The 10,746-nt window shown below is 56.9% G+C and overlaps 1 protein-coding gene across 1 annotated transcript; it reads right to left on the bottom strand.

Annotated features, from left to right (window-relative positions):
- Positions 1–863: 863 nt before the first annotated feature.
- Positions 864–9,082, bottom strand: LOC141734754 (sperm-associated antigen 4 protein-like). Its single transcript, XM_074566898.1, has 9 exons — positions 8,799–9,082; positions 8,004–8,068; positions 7,365–7,410; positions 7,015–7,111; positions 6,418–6,502; positions 5,733–5,845; positions 5,161–5,328; positions 4,702–4,791; positions 864–3,907 (listed from the first exon to the last, which is right to left on the bottom strand). The coding sequence occupies exons 1-9, from the start codon at positions 8,813–8,815 to the stop codon at positions 3,776–3,778; spliced, it is 813 nt and encodes a 270-aa protein (XP_074422999.1). The 5' UTR covers positions 8,816–9,082; the 3' UTR covers positions 864–3,775.
- Between the last annotated feature and the right edge of the window lie 1,664 nt (positions 9,083–10,746).

The following is a 10,746-nucleotide window of genomic DNA, read 5'->3' as shown; positions in this document are numbered from 1 at the left end:
CACAGGAGTGGCCACTGGGAGCGTTCCGGGAGTGGTGGCAGCATTAGGGGCATTTCAGGAGCCCGGCACCAAGGGCCAATTTGTGGCGTGCGCAGCCATTGGCTTCACTTGTGGGAGAGAAGTGGGGAAATATTTATTAACATAAACCAGCGATTTAACAAAGTCAGCGGTGAATGTGGCAGCGCTTTACGAGACAGGCCGCGGAGGTGATCCGAGGGCGGGAGCCCCTCTGCTGTGGGGACAGGCTGAGAGAGCTGGGGGGGTTCAGCCTGGAGAAGAGAAGGCCCCGGGGAGACCTTAGAGCCCCTTCCAGTCCCTGAAGGGGCTCCAGGAGAGCTGGAGGAGCTGTTTGCGAGGGCACAGAGCCACAGCACGAGGGGCAATGGCTTTAAACTAGAGCAGGGCAGGTTTAGATCAGACATTAGGAAGAAGCTCTTTACACTGAGGGTGGTGAGACACCGGCCCAGGTTGCCCAGAGAGAGGGTGGAGGCCCCATCCCTGGAGACATCCAAGGCCAGGCTGGATGAGGCTCTGAGCAACCTGATCTAGTTGAAGACGTCCCTGCTCACTGCCGGGGGTTGGACGAGATGGCCTTTAAGGGTCCCTTCCAACCCAACACATTCCATGACTCTGTGACACGCTGGAAGGGCACACTTGGTTATTTACTGCACAGGGGCCGGGGTCAGACCAGCCGTCAGGGAGACCTTCCCGTTGGGTCCCGGGGCTCAGAAAGGACCCCCCGGGCTTTCTGAACCCCTCCTCAGGGAGGAGTCAAGTACCATTGACCAGACGCTCAGTCCCTGGGTGTAACAGTTCCCCTCTTTGAGACTTCCAAAGGTCACTCTTTGGGGGTCTCACCTAAATCAGATGGTTATAATATTTTCAACTTTCAGGATTACAGAGACGAGCTGAAGCAAAGAAATAAACTCAACAGCAGATGGTCCTGTAGAGCAGGTATTCTTTATTAGCAGCGCTGCGGTCGCACTGGGGATTTTCCACCATAAGTGCTCCCACAATGATCTTATTTTGAGCCATTTATATTTACAAAATTGTTACGTATTCATTCGTTTTCCCTAAATCATTAACATAAGCACGCCCCCTCCCAGAACCAATTGCACAATCATGAGGCAAGTCATTTCGCGAATCACAGTCGTTCTGGTGGTCGTTTACTTCATCTGGTGGTCGTATCTTCCTCTCCGTCAGTTGCCCTCCAGATGAACTTTCCTCTTCAGCAATCCTCGATGCATGCCTGCTATTGATTTGTTTACGTAGGTGACTTATTACTACTACCTGTTTTGCAACGCTTCCCTAAACCATCACCTAAAGCCATCACCTTGACAGGCTGCAGGATCGAGCCTTGGTTACTGACTCTAGGGCACGCGTTTTTCCAATGTCCTCGCTCTTTGCAGATCGCGCACTGAGCTTCTGCTAAACGAGTTCCTTCCCAACTCTTCTGTAGCCTCCTCTACTTCCCCGGGCCCCGTTCATTCTTCCCGGAGCAACTCCCGTCAATGCGGCAATTAATCTCCCTTCTCTTTGATTCTCCCTCTCCTTTTCTCTGTTATTCTAGATGGTCCAAGCTACTTACACCAATGTTCCCAAGTCCCTCGAATCTTCTCCTTCTAACTTTTGGAGTTTCTTTTGTACATCCGGGGCAGATTGTCCCATAAAAATAGAGGCCAATTGCCCAGCCTCCTCTCGGGGTCCACGTTCGTGTATTTCCTAGCAGTATTCTTTACTCGTTCCATAAATGCAGGTGGCGATTCATTTGGTTCTTGTTTAACCTCATATGATTTTGACCAATTAATGGCTTTTGGCGTAGCATGTCTCATTCCGAATAACCGTCTCTGATATCTGGTTATCGCCCACAATCCTTCTGCCACTCTGGGTGGTTTCTTAAAGTGAAAAACAAATCTACATACATCCCATTTGTTTTCCCTGCTACAAAATAACATAAGCTGTAAAATTGTATTCTATTTTAAAGTCCCATTTCTTGTCCATTTTTCTTGATCTTCTGAAGTACATAACGGCCACCAATTGTTACAATATTCAATCAGCTGCTTTCTCGTGAGCGGGTCCCCTCCTATTTGTTTCCAACGCTTCAGTATACAACCTAAAGGAGTATACAACCTAAAGGAGACTTTTTCAAAATTCCCCCTTCCGCCAAGGGCTTGCTACCCATTATAGGATAGTACTAGTAGAACGAACAACACAAAACACAAAGAAAATGACAACTGAACATAGCACTTATTACACAAGACAAAATAACAAAACCTTAGGGCCTGAACCTTTTATACCAGACCTTTGCTCTTGGTGCGGCCCTTCCCCGCCTGGTGTTGAGGACAATACCTTTACGCTTATCAGCCGCGTTTCTCACAGGCTTTCATCCAGTGAGACCAACTCCTTCCCTTAGGTACCTTTACAGCCCAACCCTGCGAGGCTTATGCCTCGCCTTATGGACAGGCAACCCTTAATATCCCTTAAAGAAAAGAATGCCTTCACCTTTCCAGGGGCCTTGCTCGGAGCTCTTTGGTCCGGGGATCGGAGGTTCTCCCTGAGAATCCCTCGGTGCCGGATGGAGGCCCTGCAATTCCAAGGATCTGTCGAGATTCAGAGGCAGAGTCCCATCTGGGTCGCCAGAAACTGTCACCGAAATCGGGAATGAACTTCTTAACACCGATGTAGTCTTAAGAAGCAGGCATTCTTTTATTCAGCACCGGGGACGTGGGGGATCTCTCCACCTGACATGTCCACTGAATGTGAGATTCACAGAGACTTACATCCATACAGAATATGCGTGGTCGTTACATGTCTCAGCACTCATTGCCACGTTCATTACATTTCCAGAACTCATCTCCATATTCACATCCCCTTGGCACATGCACATTAACTCTGTTAGGGGCTTCATGGTAGGTCTTGGGTGGTTCCTAGTGGTGTACGGTGGCTGGTTTGAGCTGATAATAGAGGAATCTCTTTGTGTGGACTGGGGAAGATAAATGCAGCAGCTTTTGCAACTCCCCCATTTATTTTGCGAGCTTGTTATCGGTCCCTCCAGTCTCTTCGGGGATGTGGTATTCTTCGCTGTTTGTTCTTCACAAGGAGCTACGTTTACCTATTTACCAGACTCAGTCCCTGGTTGTAACCCCGCTGTGTGAGCCGATGCGGGCAGGACGCAGGAACAACCACAAAACCACGGATGAAAGGCAAAGAACAAGTTTCTTCTCGATACCTCACAGACCAGGGAATCTCCGAAGCAACACCCGGGCAGAGGCACGGAAGCAGGGACTGCGGGCACCGTGGAGTGAGAGAGAGTCCTTGTTAGCAAGAGCCCTTGGCAGCGAGAGAGTCCTTGTGAGCAAGAGCACGCACGGACTCCCTGTTCTGCCTGGCATTTAAAGGGTTCAAACAGGCATCGTTTTCCCACTGTGCTTTGATCTTCTTCAGCACCAGGCCAGGATTCTCAAGTGGCTGGATAAGGTGTCCCTGAGTCCATCACAGGTTTATGTTATCGAAGTGCAAGTGTTTTTCTTGCAAGCGTCCGAGACTGAATAACAATTAGTGTGATATATGTGTTTTCCAGCACCCAGCTGTGAGTCACTTGAGCGTATTAACAATCCTCCTCGCCGATCTTCTGTTGCTTTCCCACGACTGCCCTCCCTGCAATGGACCTTATTGTGCACCCAACTTAGGAGACAAATCTTCTACACCAATCTGAGTCGCAGCAACATTATTCTTTTTCTTCTTTTTTATGTTTGTCCTTTTTCTGTCTCTGGTTTCAGTTGAGGCTGTTTGGTTTTGCCATCTTCCCATGAACCTGCACTCGGTAAATGCATGTGTACTTTGGTTTTCCCCAGTTGCTCTTCACAAGGAGTTTGAGATAGGAGAAGGCTCTGGGATGCGGGGCGTTCTGCGAGGAAAAGAGGGAAGAGGAATCGGAGGTGTTAAGAGCCACAATGCAGTCAAGGTATCTCCCCCCACCAGCCCTGCTCCTGCTCAGGAACAAGCTCCTGACAGTGGGTGGGAGCGGCTGTGGAAACCTGAGGCTGGCTCTGGTAGCGGGGTGCTGGGGAGGCTGGGGACACGGGGAGGGGGAAGGCACCTGGCACCCTCTGCATGGGCCCGGCTGGGGCTCAGCCTCCCTCCCCTCTGCCCCTTCCCTCTGCGCCTCGCTCTGTGCCGGCAGAGAGGCCGGGGAGGTGCTCCTTTGCGTGGGGCAGCTGGTGTGACACCCCCCCGAGCTCCCGCTGTCTGCTCTGCCCGCTTTCCTGCGGGCAGGCGTGAGAGCAGCGGGAGAGAAGGGGCATGCTATGCTGGGAGGAGAGGACACCGTCCAGCCTGCCAGCAGGCCACGGGATGGAGCCAGGGTGCTGCCCGACGGCTTTCTCCAGCGGGCGTCTCGGTTTCTCCATGGCACAAAGACGTTGCTCGGGTGCAGTGGCTGCGTGTGCAGCGGGCTCTGCTGAAGGCAGCCAGGGATCTCTTGGGACTCATGCTCCCACGGGCCTGACCTTGCCCTCACTGTCCTTTTGCTAGCACCACCGCGTGCCACTCAGCCCTCCCAACCCCACCAGCTCTCTCCTGGCAGTGACCCAGGCCCCCTCTGCCCAGGGAGAAAGCATTCACGCTCCTCCTGCCATGGCCCTGCAGGCAAACCTGCTTTGCTCCCTGGCATCTTCCCCCAACACCGTGCGTGCATCGCACCTTCAGAGGGAAGGTCTGAATGGCCTCTTTTGCCACATCGTACATGAAGGTCACCAGGAGAGTTTCCTCTTCTCCGTCCACATCCACTCCCTGTGGGGCAAAGCACAAGGAGAGCAGCTCAGACTCGTCCCGACAAAGAGGGAACGTAGGTGCTGGGTCAGCCCTGTTACCTACCCACCCTCCCCTGGGGCTCTAGCCCTAGTCTAGCACTGGTTACGGTGGAGCTCAGGCTCCGCTTGAGTTTTAGTCAAGAACCCTGAGCTGCTTGGCCAGAACAAGTCTTAAGAGGGAGGAGACCTCTAGAGCCCTTAGGAGGAGACTCCTAGAGCCTCACCAGGGCCCTGCAGTGCGCAGGAGACCGGGACTCCAACCTCAGAGGAGGCACAAAAGCAAGGAAGACCCTGTCATGGCTTTCCCCCAGGACCAGATCCGCACCAGAAGCACCCAGCAGAGACTTACAAAGACAGCGATGTCCCTGGGGGCGCTGGTGACGGTCCCAGATGGAGAGACTTCTTTGGAGATGTGCTGCACAGTGATGGCAGTCAGGTGGACTCGCGCTGGCAACCTGATGACCACCTGGCCCTGATGCCCTGGGAAAGCCCAGCAGTTTCCTGGGGAAACATCCGGCTGCAACCAGAAAGCCAGAGCAATGAAGCGTGAGAGAGTGTTGGGGCCAAGACAACTGCCCACGTAGCTTGAAGCGTAGGCACCGGTGTGTCTGTGGGGTCTATTTCAGCTTGAAAATGAGGTGTGTGTGAGGAAGTGGACAGAAGCAGGAGGCCTCCTTCCCTGACCGACCTTTGCCAGGGCTGTCAGTATTATGGAGCAGAGGAGAACAGCGGTTACGAAACCATTCTAGTCAGGGCCTTGCAGAAACACATCCCTGCCCAGGGGCTCTGCAGGGCACCCCCCACCTCTCGCCTCCCACCCCCAAGACGGCGCAACACTGGACCGAAGGGAGAGCCCTGAGGTCAGTCTCCAACTTCACAGGAAGAAAGGAAAGAATTCCCTCTCGATTTCTGCTACAATACCTGCAAAATGCGATCGGGACCGCGGGGAGTGCAAAAGAACTCAATAAACCTCCAGAACCAGTCGTTTTTGCAGGTGTAGGTCTCCGAAGTTCTCTGCAGGTCAATGCTGGCACCTGCAGGGAAGGGAAAGCAGACGACTGCAAGAGGCCACAGACGAGGAGGGCTTGGTGCTCAGACACTATTTCTGACACCGCCGGCCAGCTGCGCCTCTGTCAGTCCTGTCCTCGTCCCAGGCTGGTGGGCTGCCCAGCTGCCCAGCCGCGCAGGGGAATGACAGCGGCCACGTGCCTGGTGACTGCTGCACTCCCAGCGCCAGCAGGAGAAGGTCTGAGGGTTCTGGGAGACAGACGGTGCCCATGTGAATGGCAGCAGACCCAAGCTGAGGGCTTGCTGCGTGGGCAGCCAAGGACGGCCCGGCCATCTCCTTTTCCAGTGCTGAGGAGAGGAAGAGAGCCCCTCCGTCCGCACAGGAACACGTGCGGGGGCAGCGCCAGAGGCAGCGTGAGGATGCCGAGGGCAGGGTTGGGAGGGAGTCTGAGAGAGCTGCTCTGCCACAGCCTTGCCCTGGGACCCCCCAAGCATTTCAGCTCCCCCACTTTGGAGAGCAGCGCCTGGAGCGCAGGCGCCTTTGGGGAGGGCTGCAGACAAGCGCAGGGCAAGGAGACGGGGCTGCTTGTGTCCATACCAGAGCTTTGCAGGGCCCAGTCAGACATCTCCACGTAAGCTTCCAAAGCCCTCTCAGATGCTGCCTGCTTCATTTCCTCGACTTCCTGGGAACGCCATAAACAAACAGAGAAAAGGAGCACATCAACGTTCAGCGTGGCTACTAGCGCCCGGAGCGGCAAAGGGCCACTGTCAGAAAGGCAAGGCAAACCCTCTCCACGGAGCTGCAGGACTGAGGAACAGTGTCTGTGTCCACAGCCATGGCCACGGCCCCGAGGTGGGTTGATGAGGGTCCCCACACCCTCGTCCCCATCCTCCACACTCTCCAGGGCAGGTGGAAGGTGGACTCAAGCCCTGCCAGCGATGGCTGGCCCCCCGTGAGCGTGCCTGGGTCCCACCCCTGCCTGAGGAACCCAGCCAGAGCAGCCAGAGGTGCTGGCGTGCCAAGGGAGTCCTGCGCTGCCTGAAGCGGCCGGTGAAAGTGGGGCCGGAGAAGGGCCTGTGCAGCCCAGGAGGCCCCTGGGGCAAAGGCTGGCTGACTGCAGTCAGCAGTCCCACACACCCACAGCCCCAAGGGCTTCTGCCCAGCCAAGCCTCCTTCCCCAACACGCCGCAGCACCTGCTTCATGCTGCTGATCTCTGCCCTCAGCCGAGCCACCTCCTCCAGCATTAGCTGCATCTTTTGAGTTTGCTGCGCCATTAAAACCGGGCAGTTCCTGCAGGAACCAGGAAAGCAGATGTTGTCAGAGAGCTGCCCACCCCACTGGGAGCCTCTGAGCTCAGCAAGGAGGAGAGACACACGTGCGTTCCCTGCTTTGCCAGCGCTTCCCTTCCGCACCAGCTGGCGCAAGAGGCAAAGGCAGGAAGGGCCGTGCGGGAGCCCCGGCTCTCAGGCAAATGGGTGCAGGGACACGAGGTCGTCTGACCCTTCTGCACAGACCCAATTCCAGCTCAGGAAACATCGCTTACCACAGGGGCTTCAGGCCTGGCAGCGAGGTCCCGCAGTGAACAGCAGCTGCAATTCACATCAGCAAGAGACAGTTATTTTACCGGGGGTGCTGGCGATGCCTGCAGTGGCGTTGTCTGTCCCTGTTGCCTTGGGGCTGGGGCAGCAGGTGAGCTGAGGAGGCGGGGGGACGTGGGGTGCAGGGAGAGGACACACCTCTGACCGGGGGCCATCAGCCCGGGCTTGAGCGGACTGCGCAGCCGTGATCTTCAGGTGTGCTCGGTGCCCCAGAGCTATTCCCCATTTCCCCTCACTGCCCCAGTGAGCACCGAGACCAGGCTGCTGGGCGAGGAGAGGTACCTCTCCATCGGTCCCCCTGCATGGCCCCTGCCCTCTGGGAATCCCCAGGTCAGGCTTGCAAAGAGCTACCCCCGTCTCTCGCAGAGGTGCCGACTAAGTGAGCCCTGTGGTCCGGTAGGCAGGGCAGCAGTGTGACTGGGAGGCTACCAGTCTTACTGGGAGCCCAGAAGGCAGTCCCACTCAAGGACTTGCTTGGGAAGCACTTGGGCCACGGGAGTTTCCGCACATACTGGCCCAAAAGGAAAGGTGGCGTCCAGCCCAGCCAGGCTGTCGCTCTCAGATGGTTGCTCATGAAAACTCACCAAGAGCCAGGGGGAGCAACAAGAAGACTTGCAAGAACGCCTTCTTCTGCAGGGCCATCTTTTGCCTGAAAAAGAGGGAGTCCTGGTGCTGTCATGATCCAAGCCTTGGACAAACCCCTTCACAGGCGGATTTCCCTTTTCAGGCCAAACAGACACCATTTTGGAAGCCTGCTGCTGACAGAGAACTGACAGAGCAGCGTCCAGCAGGAACACGATTTCTGTCCACATCGTTCAACGCTGCCGGCAGCTCTTCCCCAAAGGAAGGTCTCCAGGAAGATCATCCCAGGAAGCAAAGACGTCGAGCACACGAAGAGTGCTTTCCAGCAGTCTTTCTGGTGCGGACCTTGCTCTCCCTCTGGCTGAGGAGGCAGGCCTGTTCTCCCTTGCCATCACACACATCCCTCTTAGGGCAAGTGTTTTCCCGCAGAGCTGGGAAGCGCAGGAGCCTTGTCCGCCTTTCCTCCCAGAGGCCTCCACAGACCGGCGTGGTCTCTCGCCTGAGCTGGGGAAAACCCTTGCCCTGTGGAGGCTTGGCTCTGCACCCGAGCGTCTGGCTACGGGGCAGTTTGTCCTGCCGCAGCCAAAGCTTGGGGCTGCAGCAAATGGCTGCCGAGGGGCTTTGCTCTTGGCTCCCCTGAGAATGGCCACAGCACGAGCAGCGCCCAAGCTGAGGCGCCCCACTGGGAGCCCCGGGCTGCTGGCTGGGGAGCACCCTCTGCTCTGCCCTTTGCTGGCACCGGCCCTCAGACACCCCCGTTCTACCCCCCATCCGCAGCAGAAACATGTCGTACGTACGCGGCCAAGAGGCACATGCTCAGCAGATGTCTCCACAGAGAGACCAGGGCAACAGCCAGAAGGCAAGGAAGGCTGAAGACCGTCCCTGGGCAAAGAAACCAGAGAAAAGTTAAGCCTGCCCCTTGAGATCTCTTCTCTAGGATGCCCAGCCAGGCATATTTCAGCTCCCTGTGGGGAGGTGGGCACCGAGTCCCAGGCACGCCCTCCCCGGGGCAAAGAGCAGGGCAGCCTACACTGGACAAGGGGATGGAATGCACCCTCACTAAGTTTGCAGGTGACACCAAGTTGGGGGGGAGTGTCGACCTGCTTGAGGGTAGAAAGGCGTTGCAGAGGGATCTGGACAGGCTGGATCGATGGGCTGAAGGCCAATGGCATGAGGTTCAACAAGGCCAAGTGCCAGGTCCTGCACTTGGGTCACAACAACCCCATGCAGCACTACAGGCCTGGGGAGGAGTGGCTCGAAAGCTGCCCGGCAAAAAAGGACCTGGGGGTGTTGGTCGACAGACGGCTGACTATGAGCCAGCAGTGTGCCCAGGTGGCCAAGAAGGACAACAGCATCCTGGCCTGTATCAGGAGCAGTGTGGTGAGTACGACTAGGGCAGTGAACATTCCCCTGTACTCAGCACTGGTGAGGCCCCACCTCAAGTGCCGTGGCCAGTTTTGGGCCCCTCCCCACAAAAAAGACATTGAGGCACAGAGAAGGGCAACGGAGCCGGTGAGGGGTCTGGAGCACAAGTCTTGTGAGGGGCGGCTGAGGGAGCTGGGGCTGTTTAGCCTGGAGAAAAGGAGGCTGAGGGGAGACCTCGCTCTCTGCAACTCCCTGAAAGGAGGGTGTAGAGAGGTGGGGGTCGGTCTCTTCTCCCAAGTAACAGGCCATAGGACAAGAGGAAACGGCATCAAGTTGTGCCAAGGGAGGTTTAAACTGGACATTAGGAAAAATTTTTACACAGAAGGGGTTATTAAGCATTGGAACAGGCTGCTCAGGGGAGTGGTTGAGGCACCATCCCTGGAGGTGTTTAAAAGACGCGTAGACATAGTGCTTAGTGATGAATTTTGTCACAGTTAGGTTGATGGTTGGACTAGATGGTCTGAAAGGTCCCTTCCAACCTAGGCAATTCTATGATTCTACGATTCTCCTGCCACTTGTGACAACTGGCCCGAGCTCTGGCACAGCGCGGCTCTCCACGTTCACCCCGGAGGACTTTGGAGCAAGCAGCAGTGCTGAGCTTACTTGCGATTTCTGTGGCCTTGTCGCACCCCTCGGCAGGCCCTTGAGCGGCTGAGCCGGCAGGTGAAGGGCGCATCACCAGCTCCACGCCAGTGCTCGGGTCCCTGTGGGAGGACAAAGACAAATGCCGGCTGCCCACCGTCCCCAGGCCGCGGGAGCGGAGGCGGGGAGGAGTAGCCTGAGCGGAGGCCCCTGCCAGAGGAAGGGCTGTCCCAGCAGCAGCGAGAGCGGGCAGCAGGGCTGGGGTCCCCCTCCTTTCCCCACCCTTTGCGGGACAGGCCTGCCCCGGGAGAAGAGGAGGCGAGCTGGCAGCAGCAGTCCCCCGCCCCGGGAAGCCCGCCCGGCAGCGCAGCCCCGTTCTCACCCTGCCGGCCGTTGGTTTCCCTTGGTCCCCAAGGAGCCTTTGGAGGCCCCTGGGCGTCTTGTCTGGGGGGCCTTTCTCCTCGCCATCTCGGGCAAAGGCAGGCTCCCCGCTGAGCCCCAGCAGCGTGTCCTGTCCCCAAAACCAGCTCCAGCAGCAGCCTCTCGCCGCAGCCAGCAGGAGCCTGTCCAGGGCCGCAGCCACAGGGCAACTGTGGGCTCCTGCCCCACACGCCACAGCGCTGTGCAGGCAGCCAGCTGTGACCTCACAGTGGTGTCACCTCTGACGTCATGCTGGGGCTGCCCAGGGCTGAGCAGGGCGGGGAGACCCTGTGCTCCTTCCTTCTCCTTGCGGGATAT

This window comes from Larus michahellis, chromosome 24, assembly GCF_964199755.1.
Source record: "Larus michahellis chromosome 24, bLarMic1.1, whole genome shotgun sequence".
NCBI classification, from domain to species: Eukaryota; Metazoa; Chordata; class Aves; order Charadriiformes; family Laridae; genus Larus; species Larus michahellis.
The sequence above is the reverse complement of the archived record's forward strand: the minus strand, read 5'-3'. Positions and strand labels throughout refer to the sequence as shown.

What these genes read in the sequence shown, in the direction of transcription:
- LOC141734754 (XM_074566898.1), bottom strand. An exon ending in AGATCAGCAGCATGAAGCAG is followed by an intron (nt 6,503 to 7,014) that starts GTGCTGCGGCGT and finishes TGGCGTTCCCAG; the next exon opens with GAAGTCGAGGAAATGAAGCA. An exon ending in GTCCCGATCGCATTTTGCAG is followed by an intron (nt 5,329 to 5,732) that starts GTATTGTAGCAG and finishes TTCTGGTTGCAG; the next exon opens with CCGGATGTTTCCCCAGGAAA.